Below are 27,450 nucleotides of genomic sequence, written 5' to 3' on the forward strand. Positions count from 1 at the left end.
GCCATTATAGTTGTGAAACAATATATCATAAGTGCGAGCCTTTTTTCTAACTCAAACCACAGAATAAGGAACCTAAGAACATATAAAAGTCTCACAAGGACATAAACAATATTTTTTTTATTGTGAAGTGTGAGCCATATATTATTTACAGCGAGACCATAACCACAAGGATATTGGAGCTCGGAACTTTTAAGGATTGAGCCACAAATGTCTTGCCTTATGCAATATCTTCATCATAGATATGATCAAAATGACAGAGTATCATTGTTAATTGGTGAAATTACAGGTGCGTTAACTATTGTCAAGATGTCCACAGAGAGCTTTCGAAGAATCTCATAACAACGATTCCACTGCACATCGTTAATTTTCAGAGTTCTTAGAAGTTGGCAACAGAGAGTGACCTTCAGCCTCCTTTAAAGCAAACCTTTGATCCCATGTTGAGAAATCGGGAGGCTTCCAATAATTATTATATTTCTCTTTTGTTGATAATTATTTGTGAATTTTGTTGGCATCTTTTAAATTAATTATGTTCTTCTTCATCAAATAATTATCAAATGCAAAACATGAAGATCACAAAAAAAAAATATAGGCTCTCAGCCAGGGAAAAACCCCTCTCCTAGGGGAAAACCCAGTCAAAATCTCTTCTTATAAATCAAATCAAAGTGAGACATCCAAGACCCATGACCACAAAAGAACTTCCACCTCTAGATGCCAAGTCAAACCTTCCATTTTTCTCAACAAATTCATCATCAAGATATCAGCAACAAGAGAAGTACCAAGGCAGAATTTTCACATATTCCATCTCAAGAAGAAACTCTTCTTCCATTTCAAACTTCATCCCTCCACTTCATCTCTCTTCTTCTGCAAAATTTCAGACCAAAAACGCATTAATGTGTATGTCCAAATCAGCTCATATCATCTTCTATTTATACTGTCCACACAGGGGTGCGAACAGACAAGTCCATTGAGCAGGTCGACTTGTCATGTAGGCCGACTTGGCATCCAGAGGGGATTTTGACCCAAAATTACATAATAAAAATTCTTTTTCATTTTTCTTTTCAAGAGGTCCAAATAGGACTTTGACTCTTTGACTCAACAAAACCTAGAAGCATGAAGAACATGTTTATCTAATAAATAATAATAATTCTTTTGAGCATGAAACCCATGCTTGAAAATAAATTCTCTCTCTTTCTTTTTCTTCATTTTTCTTTTTACATAAAATGCATAAAGGTACAATTATGAAGACCAAAACTAGTTACATCTTTCAACACCATGGAGCCACTATATATAATCCATGGAGCCACTGTATATAACACGATCCACAGAGCCATTGTATGTAACTATGGAGCCAATGTATATAACACAATCCATAGAGCATTGATGTGCGAGTCACAATTGTAGAATACGGGCTACTGGAATGCAGTGCGAGTCACAGAAAGAGAAATGTGTGCTTCATAGTATATGAGCCACTGTGTATAGATGAGAATCTTAGGAATATTGTGAACCATCTTGTCACATTGATGCAGGCCATATATAAAATGAGCCTCGAAAATAACCATACGATCCAGCGATCCATTTGAATACTAATGTGCGCCACAGGACTGTAATTGGAATGCGGGGATAAGCGATGCCTCTGTGATATATTACGATGCCACAAAAGGCATATGTGAACACTTACGTGGGCCACAAAGATAATAAAAGAGTGTGAGCCTCAATCAACGAACAAATATTTGCCTCAGTCAACAAGTCAATGAAAGAAATCGAGCTTTTGAAGTATGTAATGGCCCACCTACAGTTATAAACAAAATACGAATATTAGTATACATACGGGACATCCATATGATAGCTATGTATACATGGGCCCGCATGTATCGCACTATATATATACTGGCTAATATAGGGAAATGTCTAAATTAAGTTAATGAATTGATTATCGAAACAAATTCCTATCTCACCGGAATATAATGAGTATATCAAGTTAGATATTTGATATGTATACCACCTTATATACATATATATGATAAATCCTTAATTAAAAGAAAATTTTAATTTTAATTTTAATTTACAAATTATATTTAATAAATAAAATAATAATATAATTTAACTAAAATTATAAAATTTTAATTTATTAAAATAATATAAATCTTAAATCAAACTAAATCCTACGTAGGTTCACCTTTTTAAAGGTATGCTACATACTCAATAAAATCTATGAAAATCAAATAAGATTTGATTTCATGTGGAGTTCCACGTAGCAAAAACAGAGACACAGAGATGGGAGGAAGGCAGTGGTCCAGAGAAATATGAGGAGGGGATGCTACTGAAAGGGCTCTGGGAGTCTTGAGGAGTGGAAGTGCAGAAAGGGGGATTTTTCCAATAGAGAGTTACAGACAGAGTGAGGATCACTGAGCCTCGATTGTTCTTGATTCTTTTGGGCATGGGGACCAGAGTACTGAAATTCTGAAGTATTCTGGAACTAGGTACTGAGGTTGTACCTAGTTTGGCAGGGAGGTTTTGGTCATTGTGATAACGAGAACAAATTGGAGCTACAACAGCTGAGAATCGACTCCAAACACGAAAAGCAAGTATGCACGAGTGAATTATATTGATAAATTCTTGTGTAAATTACAGTTGTTAAAACTTGGTAGGATTTAAAGAATTTATTTTGGTTAGATTCTTATAAAGTACGATGACGAACCAAAGAATGGGAACTACCAAACGCGCTGCCACAAGGAAATTAGAATCACAATCCAAAACCTCAGATATGATCGAACTATTTTGATGAGAAGTAAACCCTTCATATTTATAAACCCGACTTAAGAGATTTGGAGGGAAAACAGTTTTCATTCAAATTTGCTTCTTTAAATATTTAAATATATTTTTACAAATGCTTTTATGATTACTTGCCATAGTGCCAAATTTATCAATAATAACTCTTTCGTCCACTTTATAATTCTTCATTTTCTTTGGGGCAAGGTGGACTTTTCCTTTGGGGCAATAAGGTTTCCCTTTGGGGAAATTTATCCTAAAGCTGCTCAAATTTCAACAAAAAGCCCTGTATTACAATCACAACAAAATTCAGCAGCATTGGATGGATATAATGGGTTTGACCCAACCCTTTCCAGTGAAATATCATGTTTGGCATGCTTAGTTTGGAGACAACACACATATCAAAATTTTATGCTACGAGGCATGTGTAGGATGCATGGATCCCTTAGCAAATATAGATGCGGATATCATGTGGAAACTCGTCGTGAAGTCTAGGAATAAAAATCTATTCGCACTGAAGGTTTACGCAAGAAAACCCTCGTGAGCTTTGTGTGGCCATTCCAGTTATAAAACTTTCACATAGTTTAACGTTAGAGAAAATTCATCAATGGATGTTGTTAAGAGTTTGTGGTTAGTCACTGGGTAGAATCCAGCCACAAAGGGGCCCTTTCCACCTAGCTATCAAATTGTTGACCCACTAGACCAAGTCGTTAACACACAAAGCCATGGATATAGCCAGGCCAGCAAGTGCATTTTGGAATCAAACCACGAAAATGGAGTATGGGTGTGAGGTGGACCTAGATTTGAATGTGGGTTTGAATGTTCGAGGTTCGAGCCTCCCCACATGAAGCGATTTGATTTTTTTCCAGCCATGTTGATTTTGTCAAAGAGGGCTAGGGAGTTAAAAATTTAATTTTTAAGATTGTGGGGCTTCATATAAATATCATTGTACATGTGCCTTTGTCCACTTTTCCCTTTTTTTAATATTATTTTTGTTAAACACACATGGAAAACATAGAATAGGAAAGATAGATCATTCAGTACATTTTTTATTAACATCAGATATACATTTATAATACAATGTTGTGACTCTTGGGTTTCAGATCCCAAAGTCTCTTGGACTGCTTTTGTCCATTCGACTTCCACACTAACCCACTTAGGATTAGGTGTCCAACATTCCCCCCCTTAATCCGAAGGGTTATGTATGAGTCCAAGAAGAGAGCTGTAATACAAAATGTGCAAAAAATGCATGGCAGCACTAGGCTGAATGTGCTCTCTGAAATGTTGGTATAAAGGGCAGTGGTTTAAGGATGACCACCAACACTGGAACGCTTAGTGCAGTTCCCGGAACTCTTCCAATACTGGCAAGAAACTGAAGTTTTCTGCTAGAGGAAGTGTTCTCAATCTGCGATGGTTTAAGGATGACCAACAACTCTGGAATGCTTAATGCAATTCCTAGAACTCTTCCAAAACTGGCAAGAAGCTGGAGTCTTCTGCTAGAGGAAGTGTTCTCAATCTGTGATGGTTTAAGGATGACCAACAACTCTGGAATGCTTAATGCAATTCCTGGAACTCTTCCAAAACTGGCAAGAAGCTGGAGTCTTCTGCTAGAGGAAGTGTTCTCAATCTGTGTTCACGGGCATCTTTGTCTCTGGCTACAACTCTGAAACTGGTGTGGCAGGTTGTGGCTCAGGCTCACTTGATGTGACTTTGAAGCTTGTAGATGACCATCATTTCCCCCCCTGTCAGATGCAAGGTGAGAAGATGGAGAAAACTCAACTGCAAGACTGTTCAATACTCTGGAACAAGTTCTGACATGTGTTTGGAATATCTTCTTGGCTGTTGATGCCCATTGCCAAGAAGCGATCCATCCAAGATGAATCTTTGTTCTTGCAGGACATTTGTTTCTGAAGCATCTGTTTGAAGAATGACTGATTTTATGACAGTGCTTACATGGATGAAGATCAAAACAGTGATCTTTCAAATGGCCAACTCGGTCACAGTGTTGGCATTTCAAGATCTGTTGTTGTTGTTGTTGTTGCTGTTGTTGCTGTGGAAGAGGGGCAGAGTCTGGAACAGCTGAAGCTGAACTGTCATGAGGAGCAGGTGAACTATCATCAATGAATCCAGCACTCTGAAACTGAATGGGCTTTGAGTAGTCTGGAATATGAAAGGACAAGTCCTTGTCATATCCAAGACCAGTTCTGTGCTTGTTGTGGACAAGTTGTTCCCAAGGTCTGATGATGGGCTTGGGAAGTGCAGACTGAACCTCTGCATCTGCATGTAACTTTGCTGCTTTATCTGAATGAACTGTAACATTATTGACTCGCTGTTTATGGGAGTCTGTTTCAATCTTCTGAACAGAAACAGGTTCAGAATGATGACTCCACTGCTGTAATTCTTCCTGCTGTAGCTTTGTTTCCAGCTGCAAAAACTCAATATTTTCTTGTACATTTTTTAAACAGATTTGAATGTTTGCGACAATGGCTTTATCAATCATAATTGTATTGTCCATGGTAGAATGTATTAGAGTATTCAGTAATTCTAATACAACACCCATTCTATCCATTTTGACAATAATATCACTGCAAAAAATTGATTGGTGTACCACTTTGTCTTCAAAAAAATCTTCAAGTATGTAGCTTTTCAATATACTTCCATATACCATGCAATTTCATACCATATGACATATTTTTTCCATGAACATATTGTGCGCAAAATTACACAGAAAAAAACATCTTAGCCAACAGACTGTAATGAAGAAGTAGCTGGGAAGCAGAGAACTTGGTTACACGATGAGATGGATACAACATATCTCTTCAGAAATCCAAATAAGTATATGACAACCCAACCATTAGCAGAGGTCTATGCAGCTAGACTTGAATTTCAAACCCCTTCAAATAGTGTACAGGGATGGAATTGGCAGCCAAATGCTTCAAGAAAGATGGTCTACTAATAATTATCACCAAAAAGTACTTTCTGTCACTAACCCTTCACAGTACGCATGCAACAATATATGGGCAGACCCTTTTACAATACTGCTGGATATTCCAATGATTTAACTCCATTGTTCTCTGCTCATCACTCCAATACATGGATAGTTATTAACATTGCACAACTGGTAAACTTCAATTCAGGAACAGGGATCCGCTTCAACATCCCTCATTGCATCTACTTGTCAAGGCTAGATGACCCAAACTGGGCTCCAACAACACACTCAGTAAGAATTAAGGATGCTTATACCCCAGTCCACTTACCAACGATACAACTTCAGCAAAGCATCATTCTATATAAGAAAAATCATGTGCACAGTGTCAAATTCGCTCTGATCCCTTTATTTGAGAATGATCTTCAATGATTACAATGCAGAACCTGAAACTTGCTCCAGCTGACACGAAAGCAATTAATTTCCTTAATCCAGTGCTAGTACGATGCCTGGAGATCACGCTTCAGCGATACTGGGTTAATTCAGCCTCCTGGACAATATAATTCAGCCACCAATAAAGTCTGCTTCAGCACTTGAGATTGACTGATATACCAATTGGAATGATAACAACTTTCAACCTGCTGCAAATAAGGAATCAGACCTCTGGAAAGATGAATTCGTCCTTGGCAGAGATAAGGTCTGCACATAAAATAAACTCAGCCTCTGATAATAAGAATTCGTCCTCTTTAAAACTGATTTAGAATTCCTGAAAGATACCAAAGATAATTTTGTTCTCCACCCAGAATAACAAGCTTCTGATTTGGATCCTTTTGCTGGAAAATTTGTATTTCTTCTTGAGGAGAAATCGACCATCCAAGCAAAATGAATTTGGCCCTCTTTATTCAGCCTTCAGGTAGCCACATAAAATCATGAAATCAACCTCTCCTTCCAATCTTCAATGGACTGAGATAACTCTTCCAAGTTGAGCAAATAGCAGGGGAAATGCCCAACTCGGCCTGCAAAATCTACACAATTTCCTGGTGCAAATCGAGCCCTGGATGATTAATGACACTCAACCTTGATAATTGTGAAATCAAACTCCAAAATTCGGCCCTCTTGAAAGACTAACTTGGCCCCTTTATAAATCAATGCCTTCAACTTCAAAATCCATCATCTCTTCAAGTAATCGACATCTGCTTCATATCTAAAAGGATCTGGGATTTCTCGACTATATGCTGGGCGGATGGCACAATAGAAAACCCACTCGGCCTTTGCAACAAAAGACAAATTTGACCCTCTACAGTTCTGCCTCCCACACTTGCTAATTCAATCTGAAGATGGATAAATTCATCGCCTTTTTGTTCTGCTTCAGAATTGAAGGGATACTCAGCCCTCTTGAGAATAATAAGAATCCCGTACTCCCTTCTTCGATTTGCCTAAGCTTCACGATCGGCTGGATTCGGTTGGTGATTTGGACAACGAGTTGAATTCTTCACAGTCAAACCTTTGCTTTGAAGAAATATAAGCCCGTGACTCGGTTACAATGCCCGATTCTTAACGTCTGCTTTAAAGAACCGAACTAATTTAACTTTCTGGTGAGAAATTATCAGAAAGGACCAGCCAAAAGTCATTGAACGTCAATAATTTTGATTGGAACAAGCGCAGAGCAGGAAAGAAGTTAGCGCAACGACAACTGCAAGAAGAAAGAAGCCGCTGGTAACTAGATCTCGCCACCGGGAACTCAAAATTTGGATCGATTGTCCAATGCTAACATTAAAGACCCTAAATTAGCAAGTTTAGGGCCATCTTAAGTCCACATCCCTTCCATTTGCAAAACGTAACGGGAAAAGATTTTAAAAATTCGAGATGGGAAATCATCTATTTCGAAAGCATGGCTCTCAATGACTGTGATGCATTCGCACTGTTGAGCTTCTCTAGACCCTTGTAAGTATATCGTCTGAAGCTCTCCAAATCCCCTGACCCTGAACTTCAGGCAAAAGCAGCGCCTTATTCAATTTCTCTTAATAAATTGGACTTTGAGCAAAGCAAATTTCAACGGCGCCTAGGCTAGTCTCACGGGACTCCTCGTGCGTTGGGACTCCTTTTGCGACTGTCTGTATCTTCAAATTCAAACTCGAACGGCCATCATCCATGGCTGGCTGTCCATTGTAAGTAACCAGCGATATTCACTGAGCATAATGGTTGGAGGGCGGCCTATTCAGAGAGTAAAACGTATACTGACACCATCTGCATGGAGCAGGCTTCAGGCAACAGCAGCGTATTATATGTCAGAGCAGAGCAGAGGAGCAGCGCTCAGGCCAGTGGAAGCGTCAGGGCAGGAGAATAATGATGCGTTGCGGTTTGGAGCATATGACCAGCGTGGAGAGAGCAGCGCTGTTGTGCTTTGGATTGATAGCCTATGGCTTGAGTGGTGTATGTAACGTATTCAGAATTGGAGGTTACATTCAATTATTCTGTCAAGAACAATAAAATGGCTGCAATTCGTACTACAGAACTGGGCAAAAAAGACAGCTAAAATATAGCCGACAAGATTCGCTCTAAGGTAAATGTAACACCCAGGCTGGGGAGAAGGCAGATTGGTCAAAGAAAAGGGCACAGAAAATTATTATGGCAGAGAGCCCAAAGCGCAGAAAGGAAAGTTATGGACAGAGAGCGCAGGTAAAAATATGGCAGACAGACTTGTCAGAAGAACCGCTTGGACAGTGCTGGACAGCGCCAGGAGCAGCTAACATTTAGCTGAAGAATTGATGGCAGAAATGACTGCACAGAAAGGCCATAAGACAAATGGCTCACATTAATTATGCAGGGCAGGAATACGCCTGCTCTGATACCATGTTAAACACACATGGAAAACATAGAATAGGAAAGATAGATCATTCAGTACATTTTTTATTAACATCAGATATACATTTATAATACAATGTTGTGACTCTTGGGTTTCAGATCCCAAGGTCTCTTGGACTGCTTTTGTCCATTCGACTTCCACACTAACCCACTTAGGATTAAGTGTCCAACAATTTTTAAGTTAGAAAAAGACCTGGTCTTTTTAGACTACGTCCTCCACAAATAATAATAATATGTTATTGTAAAGGGGTTAAAGCCTCCTCCTATAAAGAGAGGCACTTTCTTCATGTTATATTCATGGTTAAATCGAGAGAGCATTCTACTCCTTGGAGATTAATGAAAATCTCTTTTGAGACCAAATTTTGTGGAGGGCTTTACTATGTGGAGCAAGTGTGTTTTCCGTTTTCTTGATATATGTTCAAGTATACTTTTATTCTAACTATTCTTGGTGATAAGTGAGATAATGTTAGGGCTAACAATTGTTGGAAAATGTAACTAGGTTCGGTCTTCATTAATGTATTTGAGTCATCATGTAATGTACTTGTCAAAAGTATAAAGAAAAGAATTTTTATTATTGTATCAATGACTTATTAAAGCATGGGTTTCATGCTTGGGTCATCATAGTCAAAGTCGCCATTGTGGACTCCTAGAATTAATATTGAGTCTATAGAGTCATTGTACATTTAAAGAGACCCTTCTTGGGCTTTTGAATCATGTAAAAAGGTTTAGTATTGAGTCAAATATAATTTATGTAACCTCCACACCAAGTCGGCCTAAGGACACCAATTCGACCTCACTTAAAGCCTATAAATAGAAGGAAGTCGAATTCATTTGGAGCATCTCATCTCAAGCTAGTTCAATATCTCTAAGGAAGCTGGAGAAGTGCAAATTAAGAAGAAGAAGCCTAAAGGAAATGCGAGTTGGGTCAAGTCTAAGGAAAAGAAGAAAATCGAAATTTTGGAGCCTCTCTCCCTCTGTTTTGTGCCCTAGTTTGGGAGATCGAAGTCTTCCAAATTTTGTTGTTGCCAGATGCCGCAAGTTGCTGCATAGTCGAAGTTGTTGGAAGGAAGTGTTGTTGAAAAAGGGGTCGAAGATTTGGAAGGTTGATTTGGTGTGGAGGGAAGGTCCGGTCTTTGTGTCTTTTGTTTTTTGATCTTCATACACACTTAATATGGTAATTGCTTGATGAAAGATAAGATAATGAATAAGTAAACGAAGCCAACATAACTCACAGGTAATTATCAAGAAAGAGGAATCAAACTCTAATCTACTTGTATTGATTTCTCAACATGATTTCAGAGCTAAGGTCAGGAAGAGTTGAAGATCACTTTGATGGCATGGATTTTGCCCCTTTCATGAAATACATAAGAATGGGTATCAACATTGTTGGAAGCTAGATCAAGAAGGTAATCCACTACTTATTCAACAAGGTCAAAAGTCAAGGATTCTTGGCTGCTCTTACAAGTTCGCTTAGTGATGAAAATGCATGGATCATTGATAGTGGAGCATCAAGACACATGACAAAAGAAAGTAAACAACTTCATACACTATCAAAGGAGCCATCTTCTCATGCAGTGGAATTGGGTGACAACAAAAGCTATGTTATTAGAGGCCTGGGATCAACATTGTTGAAGCTGGAAAATGGATCAAAGCTACACCTCAACAACATTCTATATGTTCCAGGTTTGAAAAAGAATTTGCTTTCTATTTCTTGTTTAGAAGATAAAGGGGAAAGAGTTGCTTTTGTTGATGGAAAAGTATTAGTTTGAGGAAAAGACTCTAGCATTGATAAAGCTAGGGTTATTGGAGTTCGTGAAGGAGCCTTTATAGAGTTATTACACCACCTCCTCACGCTTTGGTTCACATGGAAATCAATCCCATTGAGCTATGGCATAGGAGATATGATCATCTACATTATAAGGCCATCCCTAATCTTAGTAAATTGGTTCATGGCATCCCCAATATGAAGATAGATCATGAAGGTGTGTGCAAGGGATGCTCTTTGGGAAAGCATACAAGAAATCCATTTCCAAATAGTGAAACTAGGTCTAAAGAGATTTTAGACCTCATTCATTCTTATGTGTGTGGGCCCATGTCTGACAAATCACTTGGAGGTCATCTCTACTAGGTAACATTCATTGATGACCATTCTAGAAAGACATGGCTCTACTTTCTCAAATCAAAAGATGAAGAGTTTGAAAAGTTCAAGGAGTTTAGGTCCGAAGTGGAAATCCTAACCGAAAGAAAGACAAAAACTCTAAGGTCCGACAATAGTGGAGAATACATTTCTAAGGAATTGATTGCATTTTGTAAGGAAGCAGGAATTAAGAGGGAGCTTATTGTTCCTGATTATCCTAAACAAAATGGAGTGGCCGAAAGGAAGAATACGTCAATTGAAGAAGGCATTCGAACAATGCTCCTTGATCAAGACCTACCAAAATTCTTATGGGGAGAAGCAGCAATGACAGTGGTCTACATTAAAAATAGAAGTCCTCATAGAAGTCTTAATAATACAATACCCAAAGAAGTATTCACAGGAAAGAAGTCGAGTGTGGATCATTGAGTGTGGATCACCTTTGAATCTTTGGAAGTCCAGCATATATCCATGTTCCAAAAGACAAGCGAAAGAAGTTGGATTCTACAAGTATCAAGGGAATATTCGTTGGATATAGTCTCTCTTCAAAAGCATATAGAATCTACATTAAGGAAGGGAGACATATCGAAGTAAGCAGGGATGACATATTCGATGAAATCAAGCCTACAAGAAATCAAAGGATATTCCTATTGACTCTCATGACAAAGAAGTTCCAATATTTGAAGAAGGAGAAGATCATCATGAAAACCCTACTACAAATCAAGAAGAAAAGAAGGACCAAGTGAGCCTATTCAATCTGTGGTTATCCCAACCACTAGGAAAAGGCCAAATTGGTTAAAAGCAACATTAGAAGATGCTGAAGGACATGAAGCTGCGAAAGGAACCTTCAAGGAAAGTAAGAGACCAAAAAGATACTCTGGTTACGCTACATATATGACGAAGTTGATTAAAGTCGAACCATCTACATACAAGGGAGCTACTCATTAAGAAGTTTGGAAGAAAGCAATGCAGGAAGAATATCAATCCATTATGAAAAATGGGGTTTGGGAAATCATTACTAGACCTAATGACAAATCGGTTGTCACCTCCAAATGGATCTATAAGATCAAACATGTTGTCGATGGAAGTATAGACAAGTATAAAGCTAGATTCATTGCAAGGGGTTTCTCTCAAAAGGAAGGCATTGATTATGAAGAAACCTTTGCACCCACAGCAAGATACACTACCATTAGATCTCTGGTTTCATTGGCTGCTACAATGGGTTGGAATATTCATCAAATGGATGTGAAGACCACATTTCTGAATGGGAACATTGATGAGGAAGTGTATATCGAACAACCCGAAGGATTTGAAGTTAATAGCAGGGACTCTCATGTTTGCAGACTTAAGAAGGCCCTATATGGTTTGAAGCAAGCACCTAGGGCATGGTATGCAAGGATGGATGCATATCTACTGAGAATTGGGTTCATAAAGAGTTCTGTTGATCCGAATCCTTACATCAAGGTCGTGAATAATGAGCCCGTCATTATTCTACTATATGTGGATGATATATTCATTACAGGTGTGAAGCGAAGAATTCAAGAATGCAAGAAGATGTTGGCAGTTGAATTTGTTGCAGAAATTTGGGATGATGGATTCCAAGCCGATGACTACTCTTATGATCACCAATCTCAAGAAGTTGAGGGGCTCTAAGTTCTAACTCAAGTCTCGTGGATCCTACCTCCAATTGTTAATTGGTGGACTCCCTAATGTATCTGGTAAATACTAGGCCAGATATATGTTTTGCAGTAAACATTCTTAGTCAGTTTCAATTGGAGCCTCGTCATGATCACTAGATAGTTGCCAAACACATATTGAGGTATCTTCGTGGCACTATACATCACTGCCTAAAGTATGATAGTAAGGAAGTTAAGTTGATTGGTTATACAGATTCTGATTGGGGTGGCAGTGAGACCGATGGAAGGAGCACTACCGGAGGATGTTTTAGTCTAGGAGCTGCTATGATTTCATGGATGAGTAGGAAGCAAGATCTCATTGCTTTAAGTAGTGCTAAGGCAGAATATGTGGCTGCATGTGAAGTAGGAAAGGAGGTTGTTTGGTTAAGGAAGCTTCTGATAGATTTGTTCGAGAAGTCTCTGGGTCCTACTATGATTAATTGTGACAATCAAAGTTGTATCAAGATGTCTGGAGATCCTGTGTTTCATGCTAGAACGAAGCATATCAACAATAAGTTCCACTTTATTAGGAACCTGGTGCAGGATGGGATCGTGAAGTTGGAGTATGTCTCGACAGATGAATAGGTAGCAAACATACTAACAAAGGCTCTTCCTAACAAGAAGTTTGAGTATTTGAGAAGCATGCTTGGTTTAGTAAATATTGTTGATTGTATTGATGATAAGAGATTGGAAGAGATTTGTTGAGGCTTTGCGAGTGAAGCATTGCCTGGGAGGACATCTAGCCAACACTTTGTGTTGATGTCTAGGTCCCAAAGTAGGGAGGGTGGCGTGGGTCGTAGAGCTCTAACCATGGATACACACCTAGGTCCCTGGGTTGGTGGTTAGCAAGTAAGCCTGATGGTACCTAGAGAGGCTGAAATCTTGAGTCCACCTTATTCCCACTTGGATAGATTGCCTGGTCAGGAATCTAGTCCATGGCATTACAGTGCCTAAACTGTTGAGAGACCAATGGATAGATTGCCCTGGTCAGGAATCTAGTCCATGGCATTGCAGTGCCTAAACTCTTCATTGTTCATATAGTTTGAGATCTTCCATTGTATTTGTATATTATGAATACCTCCCTAGTTAAGAGGGAGTGTTGGAAAATGTAACTAGGTTCGGTCTTCATTAATGTATTTGAGTCATCATGTAATGTACTTGTCAAAAGAATAAAGAAAAGAATTTTTATTATTGTATCAATGACTTATTAAAGCATGGGTTTCATGCTTGGGTCATCATTATATTAGTCAAAGTCCCCATTGTGGACTCCTAGGATTAATATTGAGTCAATAGAGTCATTGTACATTTAAAGAGACCCTTCTTGGGCTTTTGAATCATGTAAAAAGGTTTAGTATTGAGTCAAATATAATTTATGTAACCTCCACACCAAGTTGGCCTAAGGACACCAATTCAACTTCACTTGAAGCCCATAAATAGAAGGAAGTCGAATTCATTTGGAGCATCTCATCTCAAGCTAGTTCGATATCTCTAAGGAAGCTGGAGAAGTGCGAAGCAGGAAGAAGAAGCCTAAAGGAAGTTTGAGTTGGGTCAAGTCTAAGGAGAAGAAGAAAATCAAAATTTTGGAGCCTCTCTCTCTCTGTTTCGTGCCCTAGTTTGGGAGATCGAAGTCTTCAAATTTTTGTTGTTGCCTGATGCTGGAAGCTGCTACATAGTCAAAGTTGCTAGAAGGAAGTGTTGCTAGAAAAGGGGACGAAGATCTGGAACGCTAACTTGGTGTGGAGGGAAGTTCTGGTCTTTGTCTATATTGAAGAGTCTCAAAGAATACTATTGAAGGAAGAGAATTTTGATTGGGTTTTCCCCTCGAAGGGGGTTTTGCCTTGGCATAGTGCCTACATCTTGTGTCTTTTGTTTTGTGATCTTCAAACAAACTTTATATGGTAATTGCTTGATAAAATATACGATAATAAAGAAGTAAACGAAGCCAACAACTCACAGGTAATTATCATGAAAGAGGAATCAAACCCTAATCTACTACATGGAAGGAACCAACAAGGGGAGCACCTCGCTTGATTTCCTTTGCTCATAGGGGGGTCAATCCAAGCAACCAAACCATCTCTAAAGGGGAACTCTGAATTGTGTAGGGTTTTGTATTCTACCGCACACATGAGTTGAAGGTTGGAGATGCCACTCTAAGGGAGGCCACTCCTATGCAAGTTAGAAAGCCACCAAGAAGGTTAAGTCAATAGTGGGGATGATTTTTGTCCAAAGAATAAACCCATTCCCTTGAATTTAGTCGATGATATTGACTTAAGAGGATCTCATCTTGCCACTCAATTCACCTTGACTCCATCACCCTTGAAGGATATTGGCACTAGTCTTCAAGTGTAATGACCCATTTCGATTTATAGGCAAAAGGGTATTAGCAGGTATACGATGTATGCATATGATAGCTACGTATGCATACGTCACATGCCTTGCACTAGTATACTTATTACAGAAATATGAAAGATGTTCAAGTACCTAAATTTTTTAAGAATGGATTTGACACTCTCAAAAGATACATATTAAATATTTTGTAATTATAAGGTTATTAAATAAAATTAACACTTTCAATCCCCTTAATGTAAATATGTGCAAATATTCATTTTTTCAAAAATTAATAATCATTTTTAAATATTCATTGTTAAAATATCAAACACTTAATATAATTATATGTGTTATGGATACCTTCCCTAGATTAGCTGCCCTGGCTACATCTCATTTCAGGAACATTTACAAGGCCCCTCAAAATGCTACTCTAGCAGAAGTCATGCGAACAGCTCAGTTGTTTCCCAGGTTCGTCGACCAGGAGGATGCATTGGAACTGACAAAGGAAGTCACTTTGGGAGAGCTGGAAGCCACCCTAAAATGGTTCAAATGAGACAAAAGCCCAGGCCCGGATGGATGGAATGTGGAATTCTATCTGGCTTTTTTTGAAACTCTTGGAGGGGACCTCTTAAAAGTTATAGAGGAGTGTAGATCCAACGGAAAGATGTATGAGGCCTACAACTCAACCTTCATCACTCTCATCCCCAAATCTGACAATCCCACCTCCTTCAATGACTTTCAGCCCATTTCCTTATGCAACTGTATATACAAAATCATATCCAAGATCATAGCCAACCGCCTCTGGCCGATCCTGTCTAACCACATCTCAGCTGAACAATTCGCTTTCTTGCAAAACAGACAAATCCATGAGGCTGTCGGAACTACACAAGAAATCCTACACTCCATTCAGACAAAGAAACTAAAAGGTATGGTCCTAAAAGTAGATCTCTCGAAAGCTTTTGACAGAGTAAATTGGCTCTATATTAGAATGCTTCTAACTCATTTAGGATTTCCATACGAGTTCATAAAATGGATTATGTGTTGCATTACTAATGTATCATTCAGTGTCCTTGTAAATGGGGCGGCATCACCTTTCTTTCACTTTGAGAGAGGTCTCAGGCAGGGATGCCCACTGTCCCTGTTACTATTCTTACTCATCATGGAAGGTCTCAGCAGAATCTTAAAGGAGGAACATCGTCGGGGAAGGCTAAGAGGTATCAAGATCGCAGATGGGTGCACATTGACGCACTTACTCTTTGTAGACGATGTTCTGCTCTTCCTAAATGGGAGTATTGGTGATTTGACCTCACTACAAAACACTTTCTCTATTTTCCTATCGGCCACAGGCATGATGGTGAATAATGCAAAGTCCACAATAACGGCTATTGGATGCTCCCCATACGAGATACACTATGCCCTGAGTAGATTCCCTTATACCCTATTGCAACTAGAAGAGGGTCTCAAATACTTGGGCTACAGATTAAAGCCTCATGGATATAAGATCGCAGACTGGATTTGGCTCATCACCAAGATGGAAAAATGACTTAACATTTGGTACCACAAATATTTATCGAGAGCAGGCAGGTTGATCCTCATCAAAGCAGTTTTGGAAGCCACACCAGTGTACTAGATGTCGCTAGCCTAGATACCAAGGGGTATCCTTTCTAGAATACAAAACCTTTGTTGTAGATTCTTGTGGAAAGGGAAGCAGCTGACGAAAATATTTGCTTGGGCCAAATGGGAATCCCTAGCTCTCCCAAAGAAATCGGGGGGTTGGGGAATCAAAAGCCTAGGAATTTTCTCTACAGCCTTGCTTGTGGACAACGGTGGCCATCTCTAAATACATTGCTCCTCAAAGTCTCATGGAATGGCTACGTCAACCATAGTGGAATTATGTTGGCATATCAATCATATGGAAAGCAGTTCTGCAATCAATGTCTCTTATTCGGGACGGACTCACATGGAGAATACATTCGGGAGCAACGGTCAGACTAGGGATAGACCCCTGGATCAGGTGTGGAAACGCTCACAGGCTCCCTGAGGAGCTAAGAACCCATCTCTCTACTAGGGGGATCACTCATATCAGTCACATAGCGGACAGAGAACGCTCAACATTTGCACAAGCAGCCTGGAAATCTGGGAGGGCACTGCAGATCCCTCATCTATGGCAGCAGCATTGGAAGGAATACACAGAGGCCCTTACTGAATCACATATCAGAATACTGGAAGGAGAGGATGAGCTAATATGGGCACCAGCAAAGCACGGGAAATACTCACCAAAAGAAGGCTATATAGTACTAATGGACTCTAAAAAACCACCACTATGTGAAACTTGGTGGAGCAGCATATGGAAGTTAAAAGCACCACCTAGAACGAGGCTCCTCATGTGGACTATTCTGAGGAACAAGATCCCCATAGGAGATAACTTAAGCAAAAGGTCCTTCCATGGACCCTTCTGGTGCGGTCTATGTAAAGTTGATAACGAAACTGTGGATCACCTCTTCCTCATGTGCCTGGCTATAAAAGATCTATGGAGTTCTATACACTCACATCTACCCTCTCTCCCTCAATGGTAGGGCATGTCCGTTCGTGAGGCCTGGGAAGCATGGTGGTCTGCTGCCTCCTCGATGAAAGCCAGAAATATCCCTATTCTCACATGTTGGGCTATCTGGATTGCCCGAAATCGATACATTTTTCAGAACTCCCCCCCCTACTGGTCGACTATCACAGCCCGCATCCTATCTGATTACCAAATCATTCCCGAGGATGAATCTAGCTCTACTCCCAAACATATTATCCCTGAAAGCATAAATCATTCACATCCCTGGGCTTATTTTGACGGCTCAGCACAAGACATTGGTTGTGGGGGTGGTGCCATACTACACCTTTCGGAATCTCATTCTTTCAAAATACAAATGGGACTAGGCAAAGGCACAAACAATTTTGTTGAGCTTATCATAGCCAAATATACCATACAATTTGCACTGGAAAAACATTGCAGAAACTTACAACTATATGGGGACTCAAAAATTGTATGCAATTGGATAAACAAAACTGCAAATTGCAATGCATATTCTCTGAGACATATTATGGAAGAAGTACATAGACTCATCAATATATTTGACACTTTTGTTTGTCATCATTAATACAAGAAGCGAAACACAGTTACCGATCTCCTATCCAAGGAAGCAGTGCACAAGCCTATAGGGACATGGAGGATACTGAAGCAGAGGGATGGAACCTTCCATCAGCACTACCATAGACCTTATATAGACATAACAGATTAACTAGCTCTGAAGGAGCCTGAAAATACTTTTTGTTTATATAATTTTATATATGCATAATGATACTAGACTTATATATGATAGTTTAATACTCTCTGCATAGAGTAAACTTTTATCTTCTTTTGAAACCTCAATGATAGTACAGTGTCTCCCTACGTGGAGTACACCATTTTTTGACTACAAAAACATGATGGGCTTTATATGCCTCACATACAGCATATGCTTTTGCATCTACAAAATGTAATTTTCTTTGCTTAATGAAAATTATGACTTTTCCAAAGGGAAAAAAAATTGTATGTGTTATGGATAATTGTTCATTTATTTTAATACTATAAAATAAAGTTATGTATTAAATTACATTTTAAATATTACAAAGAATGAAAATTAAACTTATCCACCTTTATATATTAAAGTATCTCTCCCTAAGATAACACGTACAATAGATGACTAAGGCAAAAAATCGAATGAAGGCAGTGGAAGAAGGTGGCGACCGCCTGAGGATAAGTATTAATCCGAGCACTCTGAGACCAAGTGGAGGGGGAGTTTTTTTGGTGAAGACAAAGAGGAAGAATTACAGAGAAGATAAATTACATGTTACTGATAGAAAGAAGTCTAAGATCAATTGTTCTTGAGTTTTTGGGCACGGGGGCCAGAGCACCTCGAATTTGAAGTACTTTGGAGTCGGGTGTTGAAGTGGTGCTCAGTTTGGCTTGGAGGTTTTGGTCGTTCTGGTAATGGGAGCGGGAGTGAGAGCAGGAGCATATCAAAAGCATCTTCAACCACAGAAACCCCAGGTAGGTACTCAGCATCAAATTGATAAATTCATAAATTGTTATACTTTGTTTTTACACTTTAATTTTTAAGGCTTTACATCAAGTCCCTCCATCACCACCTTCTTTCCTTTATAAAAAACCCAAAATCTAAACAACGTATCACTAAGGCTACATTTGGCATCACCTTGTGCTCTTCTTGACCAAGCCCTAGTGATCTGTATGGGAGCCCCTCTCAGAGCCAAAGGAGAGCTGACCTAAAGAGGCAAGGTAGGTTGTTGAAGTGACAATGGGTGACCTACCCAAGTGCCACTAGGATTGTGTGGCGTGGGTTGGAGCTTTTACCATTTTAACACACAACTCGTTGTAACAACACCTTCCCTAGATGTCATTCAATCCCTTCCAATATTGAGTGATAACAATTAACAACATCTAAGTCCGTTAATGTTCTATGATACATGACCAAGCCTATATTATAATGTTAGGTTAGAGGTTAGGTCTACACCACCTCAGGCTCTAGTGATGTACTTGTTGCAGCATATCTTTCATCTAAGCAACATTTATTATTCTCTCCACCTTTGTGGTCATGTTGTGTTCCACACCCATCTGAAAATCGTCCAGCTTGTACACCTTTTATTGGACATCTATTGTATTCTGTTATTCTAAGTAATATAATATCAATCATTTATGTGGTCTTAAATCCCACAGAATCTTGATTTATATGCCTGACATAGGATAAACTGCTTCTGTCATAACGTCTTCCTCAAGTTTGCAGCTGTCCCTTAATTTTCTCTTGGGATTCAGATCAGATATAAATTTTTAGAACAAAAATTCACTCCTTCAAGCCTTAGGGTGGCTTCTACATTGGTGGAGATTTTAAGAAGTCTGTGGGTATTCAAGAAAGACAAGAAGAAGACTGATCTTGATACCAATAAAAATAGCAAAATTCATAATATCATGTGCTATGTATATTGATTATGTGAATTCCTCAAATGCAACAGTAATCTAGCAACATATGGGAATATGAAAATGTATGAATAATGGAAATTCCACACAATATTAATTTTTTGGAAAAGGATATCCATGTGACCTCTTCTTCACCAAGCAAATTATACATAATGGCAGCTGGGACTTTCATAGATGTATCACCAAGCGGAAGTCCAAGAACAGCTCGCAAATGCTGTTCAAATTGTGAGACATAACATGCTTCAATTGTATGATGACCACTGTTGTGGGGTCTTGGAGCCACTTCGTTAAGTAAAATCTGCACGGCATTGACAAACTCCCCATAAGTTCAGGCTCATGCTGAAAATCCATGAAATTCATAGCATGTCACACGTCTCATCAATATCATATGCATGCACTGATCGAAAAGAATGCCATAACTATCAATTTTAAATATTTGCATCAAGAGAATCGTACAAGTTCATCAACCCTGCAAGGTGCCTTTGAGTATAGTTACCAAATACCTGACCTTCTCCAGTCAAAAAGAGTTCAACGGCAAAGACTCCAGCCCCTTTCAGTGAGCTAACAGCTTTTTCAGCAACACAAACAGCATCCTTTATTATTTCTGTTGACACGTCAGCCGGTGCCTCCACCATATGGCAAATGCTATCCCTGATATATCAAATTAACAATGAACAATAGCAATGCCAAATCTAGTTCAACAGAGTCGATAGCCATTAAAACTATTTAAATATTTTCCCTTTCTTCCTATAAATCATCAAGTTGGAACCTCAAAAATGAATTCATTTACATCACTCAAACTCTGAAAACAAAAGGAAATGGATCTGTTCATAACTTTTGACCTTGGACAAGAATAGCTGATTTACTCCTTGGGGTTCTAATTCTCCCTCCCTTCTTTGTAAGAGATTTTATATTTTGTTGTCTTATACACATGTGAAATCATAATCTTTATGGTTTCTCACTTACATGGTTTTAATTTTTCTGGTTTATATTCAAGCAAAATGGCTAGGCAAGTAATAAATGGTAAATAGCATAATCCACATTTAATTTTTCAACATCTACTTCTGATTCTACGTGCCCGACTATATTTTCAAATTAAAATATTTTATGCAATGATTCTATATGGCCTATCTAATCCTCCTCTTGAAGGCTGGGTGTCCACCCATTAAAAGCAAGTCTATCATTAGGTGCCTAATCTAAAAGAACAAGAAAATTAACATGAAGGATAAGAGTCTTTCTAGCATTGCTTTGAATCCCAATAATTGTCATCTGAGACATAAGAGAGGGTGTCATAAAGATGTTGATTCTTTGTTATATTATTGGAGAAGGGGGAGCCAACTCTACAAAACATTGATACCATTAAAAGCACTCTCACAACTAAACTCAAAGAAAATTTGTGGAAAAACAGAGAAATAGATATAAGACAAGTTTATTAATGTTCAACAAATGACAAAACTAGGCAAACACAACTATTTAGTGCAAGAGTGGCAATACAAAATATAGAGTGCGAAACAGAATCCTATCAAAGAAAAACTCTAAGCTAATCTATTAGATCTAAGCACAACTAACTCATTATCAAAGAGAGATACAATGTTTTGGGACAAAGTACAAGGGGAAGAGGCTAGGGGCTCCAAACATCCATCATTCGACAAAGGATAGGGAGGACCTTGTCTGTAGTCGAATGCACAACTTTCCTACTATCCAAGGCTGAAGGGAACAAGCTCTATTTAAAAGATTGGTTGGAAAACATGGATTAGGCTCAAGGCATATCTTTGTGTCCAAAAGAGGTGACCCACTGTCAAGAACTAGCGGAGGGGCATTGCCCACTGGTGAGGTGTAAAAGTATCTCAAAACCTCATATGACAACTTGACATGGGCCTTCCTAACAATGGTTTTGTTGTTCCCTAAGGTATAAGAAATATGAGGGCTAAAATTGTGCTACTTTGCCTACCTCCTTGTGCCCCTACCCACTGCTCGCACCAACAAGAAAGATGTAATTCATCTAAGTAGAGTTCGCCTAGTGGGGGGCTAAACAATGTAAAATCTAAACCTAGGTTCCACTCCCAAGCATTGCTGGTCTAGATACATAATGTAACGACCTATCTATAATATAGAGAACACAAGAATATTAGCATGCATACGATGCATGCATATGATAGCTACATATGCATGTATCGCATGCACCGCACTAGTATTTATATACTAAATTAACTATAAATATTAAATATCATGACACTCCTTCAAATAGAAGTTATATTCACCCATCAACACCCATATTGCTTAATGCATCATGATTAATGGGCAAATACCAATGATATAAATTTAAAATGTATAACGTAAAAATAATTATAAAGAGATAGATGTTAAAAATTAAGCTAATCTTAAAAGATGGTTATATAATTATATATCTTAGAATCTATGTTGCAGGAAACGTGGCATAGAGGTCCGTTTCGGTACGGAAACGGGTACAAAACGCGGAAACGCGTTTGGTACGGCCGTGAAACGCGTTTCTGGCCGTACTGCCATGTTTCCCCGAAATGGAAACGTGGCCAGTACGGCCGGAAACGCGTTTCAGGGCCGTACGACCCACGTTTCCTCGTTAACTTGTGTTTTTTTTTAAAAATAATAATAATTTACTTTTAGGGTATGTTAGTGACTTCTAGATGTGTGTCTAAAGTTATAAAAGTGAATTTTTGCCCTAGTGTTGATATGCAGTTCATGGTAATGTTAAATTCTTAAAGTTAAAGTGATATTCTCCTTTATTTTTCATTTTCATCATTTTACTTAAATTTTTAACATTACCATGAAATGACTCAGGATGTTTGAGAGTGGTTTCGCCCTCATTGGATTTCATATGGAGAAAGTAGAATTTTAGATCTCACTCAAAATCCAGCAGACTTGTTTGTTTTTCAGGATTTCAGGATTGGGGGGATTGCAATGTTTCCATTGGATTTTATCATGTACTAAGGTATGGAACTTGTATTTAATCAAGAGAATCAAGCCCTCTATGCAGGCAAAACTCCCAATAATCAAGATCATGTAGGGTACTAGGGTATGAAACGTGTATTTAATCAAGAGCACTAAGGTCGTTCGACTATGTAGGAGGAGACTCCCAATACAACAATGGTCCTTCTAAAGAATGGGATGTGGATGCAGAAAATCCTGATTTGGATCTCTCTCTTGCAGCCTTATAGTCTTTATTGTACTTGCAGCCTCATATATTAATATAAATAAAGGTTGATTTTGAGATTTGGATATATAATAAACGTTGCTTTTGCATATTCCGATATTTTTATTTTCATTATGTGATCATTCATGAGTAAATGTGATGTAAATTAAATCTTAATGTTTAAGTGTAATAAATTATAATGTATCATTTATGCTTTATGATTGCACATATATATATATATATATATATATATATATATATATATATATATATATATATATATTCAATAGATATATATATATATATATTCGCATTTCCCCGTTTCCAAAATTTGGGGAGGTCGCGTTTCGTATCGCTTCCCGTTTCGGAAACTCGTACCCGTTTCCCCGTTTCGTGCAACTTAGCTTAGAATATTAATAAATTAATAAAATTATAAAAAAATAAATTAAAGATAAGGTACCTAATATGAACCTAGGACCTTTATATTAAAAACAAACAAGAAAGAATATTAAACCAAAATTCATAATATGTATCAATATACCTTTAAAAAGAAATAGATATCACGTGACACGGGAAGGGTGTCACCATAAGGAGAAGCGGTGGGTTGCTGGTGGAGGGGGCAGCCACCGCCAAGAAATAGCATATAGGGAGCAAGGAACAGTTTTGGAGGGGCATCAAGTGCAGAGGAAAGAACCAAGGGAAGCGACATACTCAAGAGGGGCAAAATTTATAAACCGAAGTTACCTATAGAAGGAGAGCCTTCTTGTTTTGAGGTTTCTAAGCATAGGGGAACAGTCTGCTTCAATTGAGAAGCTTACTGCACTGAGTATCGAGGTTATGCTCAGTTTGGCTAGGTGGTTTCGGTCTTTTGGTAACAGAAGCAGGAGCAGCTTGAGGCATCTTTAACCGCAGGAATACAGGTAGGTACTCCATACCAAACTAAGTAATTTAGTTATATGAATGTTGGTTAAGTCATTTAAGCTACAAGCAGATTTGAAGAAAACACATATTATGTTTTAAAGCTTTACAATTCTGGTTAAATGCCTCAGAGCCTTACATTTTGGTATCAGAGCCAAGTTTAAAACCCTTTGACCTTACAGGCCTTACACCCACCTGCGTTTTCTGCCCTCTTAGATTTTCAGGCAGACCGGAATTTTGTTGGCATAGCTCCACAACTGTAGAAATAGTTTGCCCTTGCCTTCATTTTCTAAATAAAGTTGTGAATTGTAGCTAGGACTCAGATGTAACAGTCTCAGCGTTAAACTGAGCATCAGAGGGAACTTGAAGCCTCTTTTCGAACAGTTTCAACCCAACGTAAATATTCCGCCGACCATTAATGAGCAAAAAAAAAACGTATTTCATTTTATTTTCCCTGGTGAATAATTTGTAATTTATTTAATACAAATTCCAAAACCTGTTAGTACGATTTCGATTAATTTGAGGATTTAAATATATTTACAAAAAAAAAAATGAAATTACAGTTTGATTTGTTCACTCCACCAATAGTAAATTATATATGTAACTTTCAATATTCTTTTCGGCTGAACGACTCTAGGGAACTTAACATGATCGGAATAATTTAGCTAGCGAACCCCTTTCCATTCACTGACAATGCACTCATGGAAGAAATTTTTTAAACTGATCATACAAATCCCTATTAAATAGTATAGGGAATACTGTACGCCAAATTTTGAACTAAGATAATAATAAAATTGTTACCCTAGTGAATACATGGTTATGCGGCCATAATATTAAACAATCCAGATTTATAATACGGTTGGCTTGTCTATGTTCAGGCCCACGGTAAACTACTCCTTTGTGCAATAAACGGTGTGTCCCTTTTACCATTAACTAGGTTTATCGTGGTGTCTAGCAGTCAGAGCCGTGGGTAAACTGCCAAACAATCCATAATTGTTAGCCTCAGATCTGCGAATCGCTATGAGCCAACAGAGCGATGAATCGCAAGGAATGGTTACCCTAGGCGTTATGCATGAAAGGTGAGCTGTTGGATGCAACATCGCCAAAAGGAGAGTGGTCGACGAATTCAAAACACCCGTCATCTGTCAGTGCCAATTGTGAAACGTCCATGGTGTAGTTAAATTACCGAAATGTAAAAAAAAAACAAAAGGGGGATTTATAAATTATATTTTATAGAATTTATAAATATTGACATTGTAATTTAGGTGATGCAAGTCTCGGCGTTGGCTGATAAATATATGGTGGGCCGAGTACAGGGACATCGTTTTTATATTCAAACCATTTCAGAATGGGTCGATAAAGATATTGCCCCTTTTCCCTTACCGTTCTCATTCCATGTGGGTCCGAACACCATCCTTTGATGGTCTATTAATTCAAGACCAATTATGTCTGATAACTAAACACGCTCACACTTGAAATTTGTTTTCCTTTAAAAAAAATGGCGTAGTTTCAATATTGATTGAGTTTGAAAATTTAAATTAAAAATTTTTTTAGAGGTTTTCAAAATGTTTAAATAACTAAAGCATATATATATATATATATATATATATATATATGATTTACTTTGTTGTTTTAACAATTTTAAGTTCTAGATTTATTTAAATTTTGATCTTTAACTTATTTTATTGTTTGAAAATTAATCGTTGTGCAAAATCAATTTACATTTTTATTAAAAATTTAAGTTAAATTTGTAAAAATATGAAATACAAATAACTAAATGTTAAAGTAATCTTAAGGATAAAATTTATTTTGGGTAAAAAAAAAATCACTTTTCGTTGGGTGGATTTGGATTATCAATGTTAGGCCATGACGACGACACAATTAATATGTAGAAAACGAATCATATAATCGATTTTCCCCTGCTCCTTTGGGTGATTTAATTGGGTCAGCATGGATTGACGGTGTTTAGTGTTTGACTATGATGCATGGGTCTTCATAGAATTATTAAGCATTAGGAGAGAATACTTTGCATTAGGACAAGGAGATCGCGAGACCACCCTCCTTGACCTCGGTACCAGTAAGACCTGGCTAGTAGGTAAAAATAGCAAAAAAAACTATACCCGTTTGTAAATTTGAAATTGCAAAACTATATGTTAAATCTAATAGTATACCTCAAATTTTTACAAATTTTATTATGTAAACAGGAAACACTACGATGGTAAGAACATATCAACGACAACAACGTGATCGAGCAACATCACCGTCATGAACACCGCCACCATCGTCATCACCATCTCCATCGCCACCACCACCATCATCGCCTCCATCAAGACCATCATCAACACCAATCACTCCAGCACCAGAGTTGACCGTGATAATGCACTCATTAGAAGCCTTATTGGAAACATTAAAAGGGTCAACAATGGCTAAGACCAAAGAAGAATCTCAACCCTTAGCAACCAATTCAGCGGAACCAAAGAATTTTGAGTATAAAAGATCAAAGGAAGATATTTCTAGGGAGCTTCAGAAAATTAAACTTCCAGAATTTTCAAGAGGTCGAGCTGGAGAACGTGTTGAGGCATGGTTAGAAGGAACGAACAGATGTTTTAAATTAAGAGAATACTTTTCTTCTTCAAAAACAAATATTGTTGTATTTCAATTAAAGGAAAGTGCCTTGATTTGGTGGGGAAATCTGGAAAAACAGCTACACCTCACAACGGATAATGTTCCTTGGGAAATGTTCGAGGAAAGATTCCATGCGAAGTATTTACCTCCATATTTTCAAGAACAACAAGCCGGAGCCTTTCATACATTAGTTCAAGGAAATAAAACAGTGGAGGAATACAAGATAAGATTTATGGAGCTTGTGAAATACATCCACTACTTAGATTATGATGAACGACAGGCTAAAGACTTCATTTTTGAGTTAAATTCTCGCATCAGGGCCTTGGTGAGGATGTGGAAACCATCATCAGTCACTGAGGCGGTAGAATGTGGCCATTATGCAGAAGAACATCTAGGAATCAAAAAGGATGTCGGGCCAGCTGAACCTTTACAATCAGGGTTTTCAGGAAAGACTCCCCGAAATTTCTTCAAGGGAGGTAGCTCAAGACCACCTTATGGTAATAGATTTATCCCAAGAAATGTAGGAACAAAAGCTTCTATGGCAATTAATACTATAGCCGCTGAATCATCAAACAAAAATCCATGGAAATCTCGTAGAACTGCTAATAGAGAAAGAAATTCAAGAGGAAGCAACATGAGAGGACGAAGCTCTTTATCTAGAAATTCACAATATGATTCAAGAGGACCGACCCAAGTTAATTGTTGGGAATGTGGAGGACCGCATTTTCAACGTGATTGTCTAGAAACTTCATCAAGTATATTGGATAGGACTGGAAAGGAACCAATACCAAATACCCAAGACAATCATAAAATTCATGCATTAGTCAACAACAATCAAGCAGCAAATCAGTCCACTGTAGTAGAATCTTCAGGTATTATTAATGGTATAAAACTCAAAATCTTATTTGACACTGGTGCCACAGATAGTTTCATTTCGTCATATGCATTAAACAAATGTGGGCGCAGACAAAATGATTTCAGACAAGTAGAAATGGCCTCAGGAGAACTCCAATCCGTAGA

At 38.2% G+C, this 27,450-nt stretch overlaps 1 protein-coding gene across 2 annotated transcripts in view; it reads right to left on the reverse strand.

The window, feature by feature from the left end:
* The window catches only part of LOC149202221 (phosphoribosylaminoimidazole carboxylase, chloroplastic-like), a 270,243-nt gene that overhangs the window by 126,806 nt on the left and 115,987 nt on the right, over positions 1-27,450 (reverse strand). For both annotated transcript variants that reach the window (XM_089403134.1, XM_089403135.1), the window contains exons 8-9: positions 20,222-20,369; positions 19,843-20,016 (exon numbers count right to left, since the gene is read on the reverse strand). In XM_089403134.1, the coding sequence (XP_089259260.1) occupies positions 19,843-20,016; positions 20,222-20,369 (322 nt within the window). The remainder of the gene's footprint in view (positions 1-19,842; positions 20,017-20,221; positions 20,370-27,450) is intronic.

Source organism: Pinus tabuliformis, chromosome 2_1 (assembly GCF_031772625.1).
Source record: "Pinus tabuliformis cultivar Carrire ecotype Pingquan chromosome 2_1, CPIR1, whole genome shotgun sequence".
Classification (NCBI taxonomy): Eukaryota; Viridiplantae; Streptophyta; class Pinopsida; order Pinales; family Pinaceae; genus Pinus; species Pinus tabuliformis.